This window comes from Mesoplodon densirostris, chromosome 10 (assembly GCF_025265405.1).
Source record: "Mesoplodon densirostris isolate mMesDen1 chromosome 10, mMesDen1 primary haplotype, whole genome shotgun sequence".
NCBI classification, from domain to species: Eukaryota; Metazoa; Chordata; class Mammalia; order Artiodactyla; family Ziphiidae; genus Mesoplodon; species Mesoplodon densirostris.
Genome location: NC_082670.1, coordinates 17,013,767 through 17,035,716, shown reverse-complemented (window position 1 = coordinate 17,035,716; position 21,950 = coordinate 17,013,767). Strand labels below are relative to the sequence as shown.

At 38.0% G+C, this 21,950-nt stretch overlaps 1 protein-coding gene across 5 annotated transcripts in view; it reads right to left on the bottom strand.

Moving 5' to 3' along the window:
* The window catches only part of CDKAL1 (CDK5 regulatory subunit associated protein 1 like 1), a 657,744-nt gene that overhangs the window by 438,435 nt on the left and 197,359 nt on the right, over positions 1-21,950 (bottom strand). For all 5 annotated transcript variants that reach the window (XM_060109792.1, XM_060109791.1, XM_060109795.1 and 2 more), the window contains one exon: positions 5,161-5,281. In XM_060109792.1, the coding sequence (XP_059965775.1) occupies positions 5,161-5,281 (121 nt within the window). The remainder of the gene's footprint in view (positions 1-5,160; positions 5,282-21,950) is intronic.

The following is a 21,950-nucleotide window of genomic DNA, read 5'->3' as shown; positions in this document are numbered from 1 at the left end:
TTTTCAACCTCAGCTCACTTCTCCCTTTTATGCACATGCTGACTCCCTATTATACTGACCATGGCCCTTGGCTGATACTTTTCTACGTAAACATCCACAGATTTCCTACTCTGTTGTGCATCAGGACCATGACCTCACTCCATGAATTTCATGAAAAAAAATGGAACACTCTGGCATGACTCTTCAAATTTCATATATTTACCCCAGAAACAAGATAATTTCTGGCCAAATTTTTAATTAGAATCTCAGATTAGACATAGCTTCCAGTTTACAGAAAATCTGTAGGGTAGAATATCAGCAGAACACCACCACCAAAGGGAGGAAATCGGGGAAGAAGAAAACTGACAAATCTTGGAAGGAGGGGGGATTCTGATCGAGAACCGGCTGTACCTCAAGTCAATGGAATCAAAGAGACCACAGTATATTAACCAAAACATAAAGGGACAGGACACTGAACCCTCCACCCTCCATTTTGCCTGACAGCATGGAGGAATTGAGCACCTTTCTCTAAATTAAATCAGTGAAGACCTTTAAGAAAAATGAACTAAGTTCTACACTTAAACTTACATCCTTTACTCTTATGTCTGAGGAAACATGAAGGTGTCTTTCTCTCCAACACTTACCTTTCTAACTACGTTCACAACTGTTCCTGTTTAAACAGTTTCTCCTGTCAATATATTTCTAATCCTTACCCCTCTGCCTCTAAACAAGCTCAGATAGAAATATCCTTCTATTCTAAAAACCACGTGTCTCACTTTATAGCAGAACTCCTCCAAAGAGCAGTCCTCCTGTAGCAAAGCCTACGAATTTCTAACGTAGTTTGCAAATTTCCGGCTCTTTTGAAAATGATTCACCTAACCTGGCATTACTTCTCCTCAAGGGATCAGAAGTAATTGATAGACACTTCTTTTCATAAAACCTTCGCCACTGACTAGTTTTATTTCATAGATAATTCCTCTCTCTCCTCTTATTTCCTATATATGGGCACTGACCGTTCACCTTCACTGACCTCAACTCTCACCCCTTCAACTAAGGCTTCTTTTTAGCCTTGTATTTCTATCTCCAACCACTCTTTGGAACTTCCAAATCCATTGGAGAATGCCAATGTCCATCTTCTTAACCATTACACAGTACTGCCACCCTTGCTTTTCCTTCCCAAAACTACCACCCAGGCTCTCATTCCTTCCTGGCTCGGTTGCTATAGGAACCATAAGCAAGAAATGTGGGTGGCCTATAGATGCTGAAATTTCATTTCAAATGTCACTATAATGCAAAGATTATTCTGTTCCCACACTTGATATGATCCCTTGCTCCTGTGAACCCACAAAAGTGTCTGACGGGTGCAACAGATAAGCCTCAGTCTCAGTCACCTACTAGCCGCATGACAATGTGAAGTCACCTAAGTGCTCTGAAACTTAGTTTCCTCATCTACTGAAAAATCTCACAAGGCTGTTGTGAGGACGAAATACAGGAAAAAACACACATTTCACAGAATTCTGTCTGGCCCACATTAAGCACTCAATATACATTAGCAATGATTAACTTCATTCTCTCCTGCATTTCAGTCATGTCCATACAGCTCTCATCATCCTACTAGACAAACATGTGCCTATTCATGTCTACAGGGAGTCCTTACCCCATAAGGGACAGTCTACAAATAAGAGTGATATTGGACAAGGGGCAGCTAACCTCAGAAGGCTCACCTCAAAAAAAAAAGAATGTTGTAAATTGAGACAAGGAACTGAGTAGACCAAATTTATATATGCAATACAGCAAACATAAGAAGGATGATAACTGAACATAAAATTGAGAGTATGGAAAGAAAAAATAAATGTTATTTAAGAACTAAAGGTACTCTTATTATACACAATGTGATCAAATAAGTAGTGGTCTCAGTTCATCCACAATCTAGCATGATATGAAATTTTCAACTTCCTCCTTGGCTAAAGCGACTAATATACTCCTTTTACATTTTAAGTTAGAAACGTAACAAAGCATAACAACTCTGTAGAGTTTAATAGTAACTTTGCTAAATTACCAATACATGTAAAAAAACTTGCTGCAAATGGGGTCCTTTCCCTAACTGATGAATAGAAAATTTATATGAAACTTATATATCCATATTTAACTTCAAAGCCATAAAACTTTGAAAAGTGTAAGATTTTGATGGAGATGATAATTTTCGCTTGAAAGAAATAATTATCCGTACAACTCTTTTAAAACATTTAAATGTAAATGAAAAAAAGCAATGAGCTCTACTGGAGGTAAAAAAATAAAATTCAAGGTAAAGATGTTAAGAGTGATACTGTCGACAAACACTCATGGAGAGACTTTCATCTGAGAACAAGTGATAAGGCTCCAACTGATTCAGGAAAATGATTAGTAGTCAGAGAAGTTCAGAAACTCTTATCTCAACGAGTGACAGTACAGATTAATTCTCTTAACAGCAAAAGAATGTTTGCTAATTTATTTACTAAGAGGCAATTCTATACTGTAATATGAGAGATGTGAGAGGATGAGAAAGTAAAAGGAAATATCCAGTGAGCTTTAAAAAAGTCTATAGCCTCATTATAAGAAATACTAAATCCAAGAGAAGAAAAATTCAAATTATAAATATATGAAAAATTTTAACTTAATGCTATTTAAAAATGACTACCTAAGGGAAATTTTGAAAAATATATGGCAAAATAAATTAGTAGTGGCTTGAAACTACAACATTAATTCAACATTGAGTACTCACTTTGTACTGGACCCTGAAGTCAGAGATAATAATAGTGATAATTGAAATACTTTCTGAACTCACGAAGCTCATTACTAAGTAGAAAATATAAATTATGCATCCTGAGAAGTGCCATAATCAAGGTACATAGGGAATGTTGTAGATGCACAACGGAAAGATGGGAGGTATTTAGCCTGGTCAGGAGGGAAGGAACAAGCAGCCACCCAAAGAAAGAGGCACACAAGTGCGTACAGCAGGATTACCCACAAGTAAGTGGAGAAATGGTGAGACACACCAGGGGATCCTTACAGCACACAGACAGGCCTGGAGTCAAGAGAGAGAAGGACCTTGAGGCTGAGAATGTCAAGTAGTTCAGTGAGACTGAACTGAATACTGGAGTGTGAGGTGGGGAGTGACAAAATGGAGAAGTACGGAGACTAAAAATATAAAGTATCTTTGAAAACAAACAGTTAAAATCGACACTCAGCAGGTCACAAGTAGGTACAAAGTCACCTTGATCCTAAAATAATGGATTCTAATACAAAAGGGTTTGACAGGCCCTAAACTAATAACATACTTAAAGGAATGTGCCAGTCAAAAAGGAGTTGATCAGTCCTGCATTTTTTTTAAAAAAATGAGACTATCAGAAACATTTAGACTTTGCCCCTCTAAAGACATTGTTTAGGAGAAAGTACACTTAGCCAAACTCCAAGTATTACTGTGCAAGTGGCGAGGCAATTCGTACTGCAACAAGAAATTAACATGATCCCATTCAACTTTCAAATTATAGAACTCAATTATTCATTCATAAGTGAACATTTACTAAATCCCTACTGTGTACATACTTCTGTGTACTAAGGATACAATGATAAAAAAGAAAGTCAATTCCCTACCTTCATGGAGCTTATTACATGCCAGTGAGGGGAGACAAATACAACATAAATGGACATATGTCTATTTCAATACCGAGAAATGTTACAAAGGAAAATAAGGCAAATATAGAGGAAAGGAAATGTAGGGATGCTGAAATTTTAATAGGAATTTGAATTCGGGAGCCAAAAACAACAGCAGCAGCAACGCAGGATGTGAAGGAAGGAGAAGAGTGACTGAGACAGAGGGAACAGCAAACAGCCTTACACCCATAACTTGGCTCAGGCTCCAGAGAATATATTAGATTCTCCAGTCAATGTGACAGCTACGCTTCTGACTGTTAAATTCTGACTTAGTCATTAGTAGTCTTTGAGCTTGATGAGTCCAGGTTTATGAATCTTCCACACTGAAGGCCAGATATTGGTCCTGGACAAGTTCACGAAGTCAACTGAAAGTCCCCAAGGGCTTTTAGGGAAAAGCCAAATGGCTTCTTCAACAGTCCCCGGTCTTTGGTGGCAGTGGGGAGGATGAACCAGAGGTGGATGATAAGGCAAGAGAAAAGACAACCAGTGACAACACAGCTGCAACAGTTGCAGGAGGAAAGGACGGCACTGGCTTGGAGAGAGGTAGAAAGATGCTGGAGCAGGAAAGATAAGTTCACCTGCTCTCAGTGAGAAAGAGCATGAAGAAATCAAAGGGCAGAAGGAGGACAATTTTTAAAGAGAAGGAAGATTAAAATTTAAAAGGAGCAGGAAGGCTTCAATCTGTGGGACATGCGAGGCAGCTGCATGAACGGAGGGGCTTTCATGAGGCTTAAATTTAACTTTATTACCAGACTATGATCATGTAGATTAAAGTGGGAAATAAGTAACTTTCTCAAATGGAGTCACTATTTAAAAGAACCAAGTTCAACAAGTGCAAATAAAACCACGTATGACTGATTATACCAGGAGTTATAATCAGGCAGAACTTCAGACCAACATGGCAATTAAAGAGTACTTGATATTCAGTCACGATGTTTATCTTCAGTTTAAGGCTCATAAAAGTAACATTTGAAAATATTCATTTCAGATAGTTAATAATCAAAATATGGTTAAGGATCTTGGGCAATATTTACTATAATGCTATTGAAAAAAATAGTCAAAGATGATGGGTGTATTAACCATTTCATAAAATGAAATACTCTTCTTGGGCTTCCCTGGCGGCGCAGTGGTTGGGAGTCCGCCTGCCGATGCAGGGGATGTGGATTCGTGCCCCGGTCTGGGAGTATCCCACGTGCCGCGGAGCGGCTGGGCCCGTGAGCCACGGCCGCTGAGCCTGCGCTCCACAACGGGAGAGGCCACAACAGTGAGAGGCCCGCGTACCGCCAAAAAAAAAAACACTTACTGCATATATAAGTGCAACTGCATACAGGGAACATCTTAGAGGGAATGATATTCATGTCTGATTTTTTTAAAAATTCATTTTTGATTTTTCTTTCCCAAGGAAATATTCAACTACTTTTCTATGTCATATAGCCAGGAAAATTCATGGAGCATATTGAATATTTTATGAGTTAGAGAGAAGCTTACCCAGTGTTGATGGAAATGATTTCTATCAGTGGATTCTTCCTAATCTTTGGCAAATCCAGTCGTGCTCCCCCCAACCGTTTTCCATTATCCTTTTTCTGACCCAGCAGTCTCACAGAGTGACCTTCAAATAAAGCACAGAAAACACGTTAGCATGAGTCATACAACTTCACTTTAATTTACTGCTTTCAACAAATGTGTTAATATTTGCATTTAACTTTTTCTTTTATGAAAACAAATAAAAACCCGGAGAAGATATGATCACTGAACCTAAGAAATACTACCAAAGGGAAAGGCAGCGGTGTTCAAGTCCTACAGTCAAAAGTGCTTTGCTTAGAATATTTGCACATTCATAGTGCACAGATGAGAGAAACAGAAATATCCTCAGAGTGTCATTCCACAGGTATGAGTGGCTCCTAACATAGACCAGATCTGTAAATATATGAAGCAGGAAGGGTTCACTTGGGCACTGGCCCTGCAGGCCAAGTGCAAAAGCAGATCATCTGCTCAAAGCAAACTGTAAATCAAAGTAAAGAATTAAAAAGCTGAGATAAAATGACACTCTAGGGGGGCTACCCTGGTGGCGCAGTAGTCCGCCTGCCAATGCAGGGGACACAGGTTCATGCCCCGGTCCGGGAAGATCCCACATGCCGCGGAGCGGCTGGGCCCGTGAGCCATGGCTGCTGAGTCTGCACGTCCAGAGCCTGTGCTCTGCAATGGGAAAGACACTCTAGGGTTGGATTTTTAAGAACAAACAAAAGCTTTTAAACTTATTTTTTTTAAACATTACAAAAGAAACAGAACACTTCTAAGACCCATTAAAATGTTGAATTGTAGTTACAGAAAAGTTGAAAGAGTAGAAGAATTCTCATCTCCTTGATATTCACCAATTATTATTTTCCATATTTATCATTTTCTCTATATACATACATATTATTTTTTATAACTTTACTGAAGTACATCCTGTAAAACTAACCCATTGTCAGTACACAATTCAATGATTTTAAATAAACTTATACCGTTGTACAATCATCACAACCCATTTTTAGAACATTTCCATCACCCCCAAAACTCTCTCAAGCTTATTTATAGTCTATCCATGCTCCCATACCAAATATACTACATTTTGCTAATCTATCAACCAGCTGATGAACATTTGGACTGTTCCCAATTAACACCTTTTATAATAATGCTTCTATGAATATCTGAATACAGATCTGCATGCGGACATATGTGTTCACCTCTCTTAGATAGATTCCTAGGAAAAGAATTGTGGGTTATGTCGTAAATTTATATTCACTTTTATAAGAAATAACTTTTCCAAAGAAGTGCTACCATTTTATATCCCACCAGGAATGTATGAGGGTTTGAGTTTCTCCACATCACCAAGACCTCACTCATATTGTAACTTCTGACAACAGCTATGCTAGTGGGCATGCAGTGGTATATTATTGTGCTTTGAATGAATAATATGCATTCCATAATGACTAACGATATTGAGCACCTTTTCGTGTGATTCGCCAATTGTATTCCCATTTGGTAAAATGTTGTCATGGTTAATTTTTACACGTCAACTTGCCTGGGCCACAGGGTGCCCAGACATTTAGCCAAACACTATTTTGGGTGTGTCTGTGAGGGTGTTCCTGGATGAGACTGACATTTGAATCAGTAGACTGAGTAAAGCACACTGCTCTCCCTAACACTGGTGGGCATTATCCAATTAATCAAAGACTGAATAGAACAAAAAGGCTGAGTAAGGGGGAACTAACTCCTCCTGTCTGACTACTGAGCTGAGTAACTGGTCTTTTCCAGCCTTCAGACTCAAGACTGAAATATCAGCTCTTCTTGGGTCTCACACCTGCCCAGTTGCCAGCTGTAACTTACGCCATCAGCTGTCCTGATTCTCAGACCTTTAGACCTGGACTGGAACTACACATCAGCTCTCTAGAGTCTTCACCTTGCTGACTACAGACATTGGGAATTTTCAGCCTCCTTAATGGTGGGAGCCAATACCTTATAATACATCTCATTATACACACACACACACACCCCTATTGGTTCTCTTTCTCCAGAGAACCCTCACTAATATAAATGTCTACTCCAGTATTTTGTCAATATTTTAGTTAGAGCATTTGTCTTATTATTGAATTATAAGAATTCTTTACATATTCTGGTTATATGACCTTTATGAGATATATAATTTTTGTTTGTTTGTTTGTTTTGTGGTACGCGGGCCTCTCACTGCTGTGGCCTCTCCCGTTGCGAAGCACAGGCTCCGGACGCGCAGGCACAGCGGCCATGGCTCACGGGCCCAGCTGCTCCGTGGCATGTGGGATCCTCCCGGACCGGGGCACGAACCCGTGTCCCCTGCATCGGCAGGCGGACTCTCAACCACTGCACCACCAGGGAAGCCCGAGATATATAATTTTTAAATATTTTCTCTCAGTCTGTGGCTTATAGTTTCACTTTCATAATGGCATCTTTTGAAAATTAAAGTTTTTTTAATATAATGAAGTTCAACTTATCTATATTTTATTTTACAGCTCATGCTTTGGGTGTCATATCTAAGAACTCTTTGCCTAGCCCAAGAGCACAAAGATTTCTCCTACATTTTCTTCCACAAGTTTTATCGTTTTCACTCTCATAATTAGGTCTAGGACACACTGTGTTACTTTTTGTGTATGATAAAGGTCTAAGTTTATTTTTGCACATGGATATTCAATCGTCCCAGAATCATTTCTTTTCCTTCTTCCTCCTTTGTGCCACTGCCATCACACATATTAACATATATAGTTGTATAAACCCTAAACTATAGTGCTACAATTGTTGTTTTATACAATTGTATGTTTTTTAAAGAAAAATGTGAAAAATATATATTTATAAAGTACTATATATTTACCCACATAATTACCACTTCTAGCACTCTTCATTTCCTCCTGGGGATTTCCATTTGGTACCACTTTCTGCCTGAAAAATTGTCTTCAGTATTTCTTGTAAATCAAGTCTGCTAGCAACAAATTTTTTATTTGGAAATGTCTTTATTTTGTTTCATTTGTGAAGGATACTTTTGCTGGATATATCAATAGAATTCTTAGTTGACAGTTTTGTTCTTTGAGCACTGAATATATCACTCCACTGTCTTTGACCTCTAGTGCTTCTGGTGAGAAGTCGACTATTAATCTTGTTGTTCTCGGGTACACGGTATGCCATTTCTCTCTTATGCTGTCAAGATTTTCCCTCTCTTTCTACAATGACTACGATGTGTATAGGTGTGGATATCTGGGACTTCTCTACATGGAATTCATTTAGCTTTTTGGATCTGAAAGTAATGGTTTTCATCAAATTTGGGAAGTTTTCATCCAGTACGGTTTAAAACTACTGTTGTTGCTGTTGCTGTTTTTTACTGTATCCTTTTCTTTTGTGATTCCCATGACACATTTGTTGGTGTGCCAGATGTTGTCCCGATGGTCTCTGAGGCCCTTTTCATTTTTTCTCGTTTCTTCTGTCCAAATCAGATCATTTCTCTTGGTCTATCCACAGAGTTTTTTCTTCTGCCATCTCAGATCTGCAGTTGAGCCCCTCTAATGAATGTTTTCATTTCAGCTACTGTACTTTTCAACTCCAGATTTCCTATTGGTTCTCTTTTATAATTTCTATCATTTTGTGATTCTGTATTCAAGTCACTGTCATCATCCTTTTCTTAAATGCTTTTAACATCGTTTCACTTAGTTCTTTCTAGTCTTTGTCTGCTAAATCCAACATTTCTGGCCACTCAACGACAATCGATACTGACTGCTTTTTTCCCGCTTGAATGTGGTTATACTTGGTTTCTTTGTATGTATCATAATATTTTGTTAAATACTAGAAATTTTAGGTAATATATTGTAGCAACTCTCAATTCATATTAATCACCCAAAGTGTAGTCTATGAAGTTTATGTCTCCACAATGAATGGTCATTAATCTCCTTTCTTAGCTCTTCTGGCTTTCTTCCCCCCAAAGTGTAACTTCCCAGCAGTCAATTCTGTATCTGCATAGCAAAGCTAAGTCAAGGACTGGTCACGCATATGCTCAAACACCTTAAACTAGTAAGATTCCTAATTATGTGCTGACTGATCTGTGTATGAGCCGAGAGCATTCAAACTTAGGGCCATTTTCAAGTCTGCCCCACCTTTTACTTTCTCCTGGGCTTTCTTGGGTCCTCTCCCACCTTCTCGCGATGTGCGTACAAGCTCCAGCCGACAGATAAGTGTAGGCAGCTTGGGCCCACTCTGGTCCCTGTTGTGCATGTGCACAACCTCCAATCAATTTACAGTTGGCGAAGACTTATCAAGCATCCTCTCTCTGTCTCACCTCCCAGAAGTCTCTGCTAAATCCGTGGCTAGTCTGTCTGTCTACCACTTCTGCCAAACAGGCCCACAACTTCAAGTGTGTAGAGCCAGAGACACCCCATCCCCTACCCCCCCACACCCCCCGTCATGAGCCATAAACATCTTCACTTTCCCAAACAGTCCTCCAAGTCAACTGAGCCTTCTTGGGAGCAGCAGTGAAGCTGCTGGTTTTTACAGCCTGCCCTGCCCTGGATGAACAACCTTGCCCACAGAGCTGAGGAAGGAAAACGGCAGTAGCACCAGGCACAAACACCACAGACTCACGCTGTTCTTACCCACAGCTCAGTTGTTTGCACAAATAAACACTTCTCAGTTTGCTGACTGCTTTTAGTCAATTTCCAGAATGCGAGAATGGCTTGTTTTTGACCATTTGTCCAGCTTTGTTGTTGCTCGTGGGGAGATTTGTTGACCTTCTCATGCAGTCGTGCCACAAGCTAACCAAAGCCCACTTTTTAAAAGCAATTATTTAAAATAACTTCAAATACGTAATTAGTACAGATATAAGATTCTAAGCAATTATATGTATGTTTCATCACCCCTCATTTCAGAAAGATATACTGCTTAAACATCTCCTGTACAGACAGCTTTTCAGGACCAGAAGTAATAAAACCATCAGTCATGGCCTTTTTTGTACTAATCGCTTTAATAAGAAACATTAAGTACTTCATTCATTCTGAAAATTCTTGCTCTGATGGAGAAACATAGTTAGACTCAAGCAAGCATTTGGCATACCAGATTTCACAGATTTTCAAGATAAGTTGAACTCTTCAATCACAAGTCCAGTTAATGAAGAGGTGAGCAAGATTGGCATGATAACATAATAGTTCTCTGAGAGATGCCAAAAGTTCAATAATGACTATGCAAAGGCATGCTATTTTCATACTAGCCTGAGACAAATTTCATTATATCCTGCTGAGACTTCAGCAATATGAGCCTGTACTAATAACATTTGATAAATTATTCATCTCCAACTATCTACATGCAAATAAAGGAACATATCCTGCCTGATGATATAATGAGTTATTTTCCAATCCAATGATTCATTAAAGAGTGGCAGACCCAGCAACAGTCTGTGTTTTTTTTTAATTGAAAAAAATATACCACACTAAAAACAAAGTAGGAAATAACATAAAAGTCCCTCATTATATCTGGTCAAAGATGAAAGAAAGGAAATTCAACCACATAATGATTATTTTTTTAAAAAACAGACTAGCAGAACAGAACTTTTATACTTGTTATACCATCTTTTTAAAAAATCCTTTTGCAAACAGAATTGCTATTTCAAAGTAACTCCTTAAATCTACAGACCACAGAATAAAAACATATACTACAAATCATTACCCATTACATGTGCAGTTATCAGTATTATTACCCTCTAAAACAAACTGAAATTTGACAGAATAAATAATAAAACTGAAGGAGATATCTTAAAGAAGGTGTATCTGTGGGACAAAAAGGAAAGGAAACAAGGACTCAGGAACAGGGAAACACGCTGAAGGAATAAAAATGTGAAAGGTAAAAAGGAAACTTCTGGAGCAAATTTATACTGAAAATGAACATGCTATACTTATGAAGGGACCAAGCCTTAAGGACCACCATTAGACACTCAAACACTGCTTCTCTATACAATCCCCTCTGATTAGTCACTGATGCCTAGCACTGTGAAGGAAAAAGAACACTGCTCAATGAGTACCAATTTGTTTTGTGACTACTGCGAATTTCATCAGCCTTTGTGGCTAGACTGAAGAGAAGGAGAGGAAGAAAAGAAATCAGAACAGAGTTTGAAAGAAAAGGAGAGTGAAAATATTGGTTTTTACATCATTTCAATCACACATAATAAGAAACTAAAGGAGGAAATATTAATAGGAACAGATGGGAACAATGATGCTCAGTGTGACCAGATAAACTGATAATAACATGAGACCACTGAGGAGACAGGGATAAAGATGTAAGTTATTAAAATAGAAATACGCAATTTTAATCCAAGGATGAAAAAAGAAGATTGCCTTATATGTAGAATGGGACATACTCAAATGTTCTATTTCCAAGATTTTATCTTTCCCATTTTCAATGTAAATTCACATTTCATCTCCTCTAAATAATGGTCAAATATGTCTCAGTGGGCTTATTAACCATCTTTAATAAACATCTCTCTAAGTTGTTACTTACAAGTGTCACATAAAATTCAGTCCTGTTAAACCAAATTTAATTTTAAACCTGAGGCTTTCAGCAGTTATTTATAAATCAGCTACAAAACCCTGATTCTGTGCTCATTTTTACATTTGATCTAATCCAGTAAAGAATGTTACTAAACTATTTTTTTAGCTAAAATTATTATATATTACAAAGTATTGAACCAAAAGCTAGTTTGTTTTATATAATTCACTATTATATGCACACTTGTGAATTCATAACACTGAAAAACCTATACGAAAAAAGGCATATTTTGTACAATAATGGCTATACTCGTTGAATCAATATATTCAGTGTTGTTTATGGATCTTCATGAGCAAATAATCTTTCCCAAATCCCGCAGTGTTAACTGCATTGAACATTATTAGAGCTGAGGAAAAACATCCCACCCATACATACTAGAAAGCCCAGTCTGTCAACATGTCAGGAAGCCAATTATAATGGTCATTCAAAAGCAGAAAAGTAACAACCCCTGTAATATAAGCATATATGTAAACACACATGCACACACACACACACTGATAGAAATAGGACTACCTACAAATTACGTATTTATTAATTAAATTATGTTTCTACATACAAACCAATCGTTCCCCCTCTGGTTCTCAAAGCTAAAGTCATTTGTACAAGTTAGCCTTAGAATATCATTACATATTATAGAAGCACCAGTAATCTGGCAACTTGGACTCCAATTGTTTATTTCTTTTCCCTTTAATTTCTTTTTCTTCTAAAGCCTCTATAAACAGCCAGACTTTCCTTCAATACTTCATTCTTCTCACCTAATTTTAAAGGCCATTCACTGTTTCCTTAATATGTTACCACCTACCTCCACTACCACCAGAGAGGCCTTATGCCAAGTTTGTTTCATCTCTTACTAACTGCTCTCACTTCACACAAATTCAGTCCTATTAACAGACATTATGAAGACCTATCTGAACCCTAAACTCTGGGTCGTCCTGCTGGAAAGCTTCCTAATAAAAGCAAACCCAACCCAATGCTGGGGCAGAGGGTAAGAGAAGACTGGTAGATATACGAGCAAAAACAAAAATTAAAAAATGAGTAAATGCACTACAGACATCAATTCTCACTTAAGAGAGCCCCATCAATTTGAATATTGTTTAAGAATATTGAAAGGAAAGCTCAGTTTACTGTTTTTCTACAAAATGCTTGGAGCTGTTACTCAGCATAGCCTCCAAAGGCTTTTTTTTTTTTTTTTTTTTTTTGCGGTACGCGGGCCTCTCACTGCTGCGGCCTCTCCCGCCGCGGGGCACAAGCTCCGGATGCGCAGGCTCAGCAGCCATGGCTCACGGGCCCAGCCGCTCCGCGGCATGCGGCATCCTCCCGGACTGGGGCACGAACCTGTGTCCCCTGCATCGGCAGGCGGACTCCCAACCACTGCGCCACCAGGGAAGCCCCAAAGGCTTTTTAACTACTTAATTACACAGAAAAATAAAAATTTAGCCAAAGTTTGTCTCTACTCTGTTCAATGTCATTCCTCATATGTAGGCTCCAAGAAAGCAAGCATTCTCTAAGAGTCACACTTAAGTAACTCTCTTGAAATATTTTCATTTTAAAAGAAGAAAGCAAAGTGAAACAAAGTAGTCGGGTTAAGTGAAAGAAGCAGCTAGTCTGGGTTGGAAAATTTTACCCGAAATGCTAGAATTGACTCAAAACACAAGATCATTACAATTCAAGCGCCAATTTTAGCTACTAAGATTTCAGCAATTACGAAGAATTTAAATGTTAACTAGAACAATGACACCTAGAAAAAGACATTAAAATAAGAGAAGAATGGTAAGAATCAACTGCCCAAAAAGACAGAATTCAAAGCGTGAAGCAAAGTATAAGCGAAGAGAGCCTACTAAGGTCCTGATGTTACCAGCGTGCATTTCCAGAGTTTTGAGTTGGAGAGGAAGATAAGGACAGAATACAAAGTTTAGATCCTCTAAAAGTTTGAGGGTTATTTAATATCAAAACTCTTCTTGCACAAAAAAGTATCTACACTATAATTATAATGACATGAAATTTATGTATGATCCAGAACTGTGGAAGATGTAAAGATGAAAACATGTTGGAATGGAAAATTCTAAGGCAACTTTTTCTTCCATTCATACAGCATTGTTGGTACAAGTAATGACAACTATTTTCAAGTCATCATACTGGACAAAGAATACATAAAATAAATAATCCACATAAGCAAGATGTCTTCTTATAGTAATGGAAATACCTTCTGGAGGCAAACTACCAGAAGCATTTAATTTTATGATTCAATTACATCTTTTGCAAGCAGATATACCTTTTATGACAGTGGGAGGAGATTTATACGGTGCCAACTTATTTTTCACAATCTAAATCAAGGTACATCAAAATATTCAAAAGTCAAAGCAGTCGCACGTCAGTAAGTCCACCTCAGTACTGACCCTTAAAACAACTCATGTGGTTGGCTGTCTTGCTACAGTAGGCTCCCCTGAATTCTATATATTTCTTTTCTATTTTTCCCCACACTCTATTTACTTTTTTATTTTTTAAATTTGTGTTGAGTATAGCTGTGTAAAGTATAGTTGCTTTACAATGCTGCGTTAGTTTTTATCATACAGCGAAGTGAATCAGCTATACATATACATATATCCCCTTTTTTGGATTTCCTTCTCATTTAGGTCACCACACATCTCCTGAATTCTAAATTTCAGTAGCTCCACTTTAATGTTTTAGGGTGTTTTTTTTGTTTTGTTTTGTTTTTGCGGTACACGGACCTCTCACTGTTGTGGCTTCTTCCGATGCGGAGCACAGGCTCCGGATGCGCAGGCTCAGCGGCCATGGCTCACGGGCCCAGCCCCTCCACGGCATGTGGGATCTTCCCGGACCAGGGCACGAACCTGTGTCCCCTGCATCGGCAGGCGGACTCTCAACCACTGCGCCACCAGGGAAGCCCTGGGGTGTGTTTTTTAACATCTTATTGGAGTATAATTGCTTTACAATAGTGTGTTAGTTTCTGCTAACAAAGTGAATCAGCTATACGTATATCCCCTCCCTCTTGCATCTCCCTCTCACCCTCCCTATCCCACCCCTCTAGGTGGACACAAAGCACCGAGCTGATCTCCCTGTGCTATGCAGCTGCTTCCCACTAGCTATCTATTTTACCTTTGGTAGTGTATATATGTCCATGCCACTCTCTCACTTTGTCCCAGCTTACCCTTCCCCCTCCCCAGATTTAATGTTTATGGCAATAAAGCTACTCAGTACTTCCATTTCAGTAAGTAAAACATCCATGGCAGCAATGCAAAAACTTAATCATTGCTCATGCTCAAACCCATATTCCCCAAATTACTGCACCAGGTGATGAAAGCAGAGGTAATAGACCTAATAACAGATGGCATTCAAGCTCCTAAAAAAAAAAAAGAGAGAGAACAACACTATACAAGAATAAGGAACCTGTAAGCCACACTCAGCTCAAATCTCCACATCCGATCATGAATGAAAATGTCAAGCTCCTCCTGCAACTCTTCAAATCATTATAAAGTGTCACCGAGGAGTGGTGGGAGGCAGTATAAAGGCAACCTAAAGGGAGGCAGTCAGGGAAGGGGCATCTGGCACTTATTTGTTGGCTTTAAATTCACAATCTTAGTCCTCAACCCCCTGTGACTGGCATTACCACTGCCCTTCTGGAGAAATGAGGACAGTGAAATAAGTGTAGAAATGTACAAAAAACAAAGAGGATGTACATTTTATATCACAACACAATACACTAATGCACATGCATAACCGAAACAAAAGTTCCGAAATGCTACAGATGAGTAAAAACTGAAGTAGGTTTGAAATATTATTTTATCAATATTTAGATACAACATAAAGACTCCCCAAACCCAACCCCCCCCCAAAAAAAAACTATTCTGTCCTGAGTCATCACAATGACTTCTGCCCTAAAGGGACTTACGGCCTTGAGGAAAACAACTTGTAAACAAATAACTGGAATGAAATGTCAGACATTGTCTGATCAGTGTTTTTAAGGACAGTAGATCACCATGAGAGAGTGGTCAACTCTCCTAAAAAAAGATCAGTAAAGGCTTCAAGGAGAAGTGACACTGTAGTGTGGGAGGCTGAGCAGGCCAGATACAAGTTACATACACAACTACATAGATTCCCCAGTACATCTGGACACAACACTGCTAACACAGCAAGCACAGATCTTTGCTACAAATCCTGTCTGTTCATCTTCTGCTTCTTAAACCAGCCTATCGCTAAAACCAGAATTCACTGAAAAGATTTATTAAGACTTGGCATAAAGGAGCTCCACTGTGAAAAACCCCACCTTCAAAAATTAAATGCCTCTAAACATAGTTTATGAGATAGAAATTATGTGGGTTTGAGATACGCATTCTTAGTTCTAATCAAAAGACTGGCCAAACATTATTTTTAAAGGTTAATTCAAAACCTCAGTATTGAACACTGAAAAACAAACAAACAAACCTTAATTCAAGAATTTACAATTAATGTTGGTTGTGAAACGTTAAAGACAAAGTTATCTACATCAAAATCCTTCTGATTACAGCTTCAATACTTATCTGGCCTAAATACAAAACTAGAATTTAGAACATAGACCATATCCTTAAAAAACATGGAAGGAGGGCTTCCCTGGTGGCGCAGTGGTTGAGAGTCCGCCTGCCGATGCAGGGGACACGGGTTCGTGCCCCGGTCCGGGAAGATCCCACATGCTGCGGAGTGGCTGGGCCTGTGAGCCATGGCCGCTGAGCCTGCACGTCCGGAGCCTGTGCTCTGCAGCGGGAGAGGCCACAACAGTGAGAGGCCCACGTACCGCCAAAAAAAAAAAAAAAAAACATGGAAGGATTTTCTTGACTTAATCATTTGACAGTAAAAACAGTATAAACTGTGTTTTACCTTAAAACCTTCCAAAATTACCTTTAAAAAACACACCCAAGAGAATTCTCTCTGCAGAATCTCTTTAGGTTTTACTGGTTTGATTAGCTTCTTTATTGGTTGCTTACAGTTAAGGAATACGTTTACTCACTCATTTCCTAAATTAAGCACCCTTATAGCAAGGTGAGACTAAAATATTCTTTTCAGAATTTAAAAAAAAAATATAGCAAATCTTTATTAACTCCTAACAAAAAAAGTTTTTATGTTGGCACAAAATAAAATGGCAAGTAAAACTGAGAAGGAGGAAAGGGAAAAAGAAATCAAAGAGGAAACAAGAAACATGAAGGAACAAAACGTGTAAGTGAGAATATGAAAGGGAACTAGAAATGGTTGAGCCGGGACCTTAGTCAATAGGCAGGAGGGATGGAGATAACAATAAATGGGTCTCACTTTGTCACTTCCCTCCATTCAAGGTAAGCAGCTTAATAGAACCTAAAGAACTTGAGATTAGAGGAGTAGGTTTCAAATTATAGTACACTGCTGCCTTGCTATATAATCAGTAATGCCAGGGTTCCTGTGGAGTACAAATGAATTAATGTATACGAAAGGGTAAGCTACAAAGAGCCAGACAGAAGGTAATTACAGTTACTACTATAATTAATGCAACTGTAATCTTATCAAGACCTGTAATGCTAATGACGTTTCTCAAAAGCAAGAAGGCAAGGAGATTTTTAAAACTTTCACTGTAAAATCAAGTCAGATCCCATTTATTTTTAAACCTCTGGAGAACTAGGAAATAGGTCACAAATAATTGCATTGATAATGATAATCAGATTTGCGAATGATTTTTAAAATATTTTAAATATATAAATCAAAGTAGATTCCCTCTCAAATCACTCACTGCATTCCGATACAATTTCTTGTATATGAGGGAAGAGAAAGAAGGCATAAGTAGGGTACAAGGAACTGCACCTGACCCTGGGTAAGTCTAAGCATAGGTGCCAGAGAGCCATGGCTGTTTTCCCACCCCAGGACATCTGAGTGATAGGATGCATACCACTGTGACAGTGGCTCACATGGCAAATGAATCTAGGTGAAGGGCCACATGGCAGAGTCCCCAAGCCCCCCAGTTTCCCCAGGTTCAGGTAAGCCACCCTGCTATCTTCCCACTCTGGCTAAGGGTCCCTCTCCAAGCAAACACCCTTGAGAATCACTGCTGCAGGTGATGTTCACACCTTGCATTAAATCCTCTCAAATTACTTTTTTCCCCCCAGCAATCCCAGTCACCAAGATGAAAACTGCCTGTCTCAAAGCCCCAAAAATAAATATGCCCCAGGATAGAAATGAAAGTTGCTTTAGAGAAGCACAAAACTCTATAGCAACACGGGGAAGTACACCACTTATCACCACCTAGGATGGCATTACCACGGAATACAGTAAAGGCAAAGGAGTCAGGGAACTGTGCTTTACTCAAGATCCTCTTCACTGGAGAATACAGAGACATACAAAAGAAAAATGCATGGTATGTCTGCCACAAACGCCTTCAAATTCATTTTGTAAGTAGGAAGGTATGGGGAAAGAAAAAGTAAACTCTGGCATGTGGAGATTAGGATGCAAGAAAAAGCTAGTCACATTACAATAACTTTTGCTAGAGATCACTGTCCAAAATGTCAATGTCTCATTCTAATGACGGGCTCTGAAACTCAGTTTTATAGTACAGACTCCAACACTCCTAGAATGTCAGTCAGAGCTGAAGGGACCTTCCATGTCATACAATTTACAACCCAGGAAACTGAGGACAATGAGGTTGTGTGGGTTGTTAAACACGACGCTGTTAGCAGCAGACCAAGTAATTCAACATAACCCTTCACATCCTCAATCCATGATTCTAGCCCATCACAGCACCAGACTTCAGGGCAGCTTAAAGAAATGGGGCACTTGAATTTTCAGAGTTGCACTAAAGATTTAATGTGTTAGAAACCATCCTTCACAAAGACATTTCAGTTACTTTTTCTTTATTACTCAATAAAATGTATGCCTTGTTATAACGGTAGTACTGATAAATTTCTCCTTAAAAATCCATCCATAGTTGATATCCTAACTGGAGATTCTGCAAATGAGTCCCCCCACCCCCAAACTAATAAGTAAGTGAAATTAGTGTTTATTCTCTCAGTCTCAGAAGTAACTGCTACACATATACTGTGTGCTCTGTAGAGTGTTATGGAATGAATTTTTAAAAGAAAAGATGTGCATCTCCAAACATTAGATACAAAACTCTGTATCAACTGAGCATTCTTTCTCTATACCAAGTGCTAACAATACTAGGTTTTCTAGGTATCACCTAAAAGACACCCTACAACTAGTCTCATTAAATAAATTCTTCTAATTCGCAAAATTTTCAAGAAAATGAGAAAATCAGATTTAAATTTCCTGTCTAGTTACATCTGAGCCATCAAATTACTCTATGTTGCCAGTTTTTTCACTTGTTTGTGTTATATGATTTTACTGGCAATAAAATATCAATATTTGTTTTTTAATAAAATTTTCAAAAATGTCATAATTTTTATGTATATTTTGCTACTGGAGTTTTAGATACTGCACCTCTAACATCACCTGGTTTCCGCTTTGTATTTCTATTTTTACAGAACCCAGCTATAAAGTACCAAAGAAGAATTACCAATACAATACAATTTACTATTGTGTTAAAGAACAAACTGCAACAGAAAATACCACAATCAACCTACAATTTCACCCTCTATTTAAAAAACATAATAAAGCTGCTAGGATTATTTTCTCTAAGTTTATCGTCCCAACTATTCTCATTATATTTTACTAAACAAAAATAGTAGACTCTTTAAATGAAGACTAAAGCTTCTCCAGACATGCAATAAACCACATATATGCATGCAGAGCATAAAAGCAGTGTACCACATGCCAATTCTCTACAAAGGTAGTTACAATAAAGGAAGAACTTAAGTACATTAAAGTTTTTTTATTATATTAATTTTAATGTTTTCTATGAGAGCCTCAAAACAGGATTAATTGATCTACTTGTCATTGTTTACTGAATAAATCCTATTAGAATAAATAGAAATTAGAACTGTGGGACTCAGAAATTGTTATATCTGAGAATACCAAATACCTGCAATGAAAATTATTAATACACAGACATGATTAATGTTCACACTTCATAAACTGTTTTAACATGAACAGTTCTCACAAAAGTCTAGACTACAGTAATGCATTTTTAGAGAATTCAACAATACTTGCAGTCTCACCTTCATGGAATCTGCCAAGGCAGAATCAAGCTTTGCAAAGAGTTAACATGTAAGTGCAATTTTCACAGCAGGCAAGTCCCTGTTAATATTTAAACAAGGAAGGATGGGGCTACTTTACCAGACAGATCAGTGGGACCACTAACACAAGGGTTGGGTCATGGGAAGCCTGAGAAGTTCAAACTTAAAGTAATTTCCTTTCCTTGTTTTGAACAATCAAATCCAGTGAACCATTATAACAGTGTTATGTGCAAACTCTAACACGATCATCAACCTAACAAACTATTCAACACTATGCACCCTCCCCACTTCCACTCTGGAATGAAGAATTCAAAGTTAATGAAATACCCAAGACTTCATATCAATAAATTCCATTATTAATAAAAGATGGCTGCAAACCATAAGATAATGCATCTTTGAACAGAAAGGGAAATATAAGTGATGAACACACAAAAGCAGTGTAATTAACTTTAAGACAAACCAAAGCATATAAAACAAGTCTGAAGCCAGCACAGCAGAATTCACCTGGGGGACACATTTATGCATTTATTTGAGTTTTAAAAGTTTTAATGGCAGAAAAATATTTGACAAATTAAAGTTACTTAACTACTTTTATTTTAAAAAATAAAATAAACATGACTACTTCCAATGTTTAAAGAAGACTCTTTTGAGAGCATCTATTGGCTATTTTGCAGCAGATAAATAATTCTGGGACTGCTTAGTGTTTCTGTGGCTAGAAACAGGACTGATAATTTAGCTAATAAAGTTATAAAGTTAGAGAAATACAGACAAGACATGGTGGTTTCTCCAATAAACTGTCCTTTCCAGCCATTATTCCAAACTAGCTATTATAAAATAAAGTGATGTGAAAAATCAACTTATAGTCTTATGGTAGAACTTTGCTGTTTGGGACATAAAGACATTTGCCTGGTCTTACTTCTAAAACTATTATGATTTGAAAAAATGCTACGTAAAAGAGATACAGTGAATAAAAATAAGTTCATTCTAGAAAATATAAGAAATACAGAGGATAAATAAGCAAAGTCAGAGGACTGGTTATTTGAGGGAAACAAAGGAGAGAGAAGGGAAAGAAGACTGAAAGGGACATGAACTGACACATCTAAGAAGGTGGCAAAATGCAATGATTACCAACCTGTAACCACATATTAACATGGAACATAAACTTAAAACAAACAGGCTCATGAGAAAAAAACCAAAACCAGATAACAGCAATAAATTTCTGGCTCCTTTAGTTATTAGAAGGCAGAAGTTATCACCTATCTAATTATACCAGTGAGACTGGGAAGTATTCCCAACATGTAAAGCCAATGCACAACTTTTTCTACTATATTCATACTATAGTAACTACATAAGAGATTACATAATGTGATGATGTGTAAGAGTATCCATTCAAAGCTTATTTCAACATCACTAATCATTAGAGAAATGCAAATCAAAACTACAGTGAGGTATCACCTCACACCACTCAGGATGGCCATCATCAAAAAATCTACAAACAATAAATGCTGGAGAGGGTGTGGAGAAAAGGAAACCCTCTTGCACTGTTGGTGGGAATGTAAATTGACACAGCCACTATGGAGAACAGTATGGAGGTTCCTTTAAAAACTAAAAATAGAACTATCATAAAACCCAGCAATCCCACTACTGGGCATATTATACTCCGAGAAAACCATAATTCAAAAAGCGTCATGTACCACAATGTTCATTGCAGCTCTATTTACAATAGCCAGGGCGTGGAAGCAACCTAAGTGTCCATCGACAGATGAATGGATAAAGATGTGGCACATATATACAATGGAATATTACTCAGCCATAAAAAGAAATGACTTTGAGTTATTTGTAGTGAGGTGGATGGACCTAGAGTCTGTCATACAGAGTGAAGTAAGTCGGAAAGAGAAAAACAAATACCGTATGCTAACACATATATATGGATTCTAAAAAACAAACCAAAAGATTGGTTCTGAAGAACCTAGGGGCAGGACAGGAATAAAGACGCAGATGTAGAGAATGGACTTTAGGACATGGGGAGGGGGAAGGGTA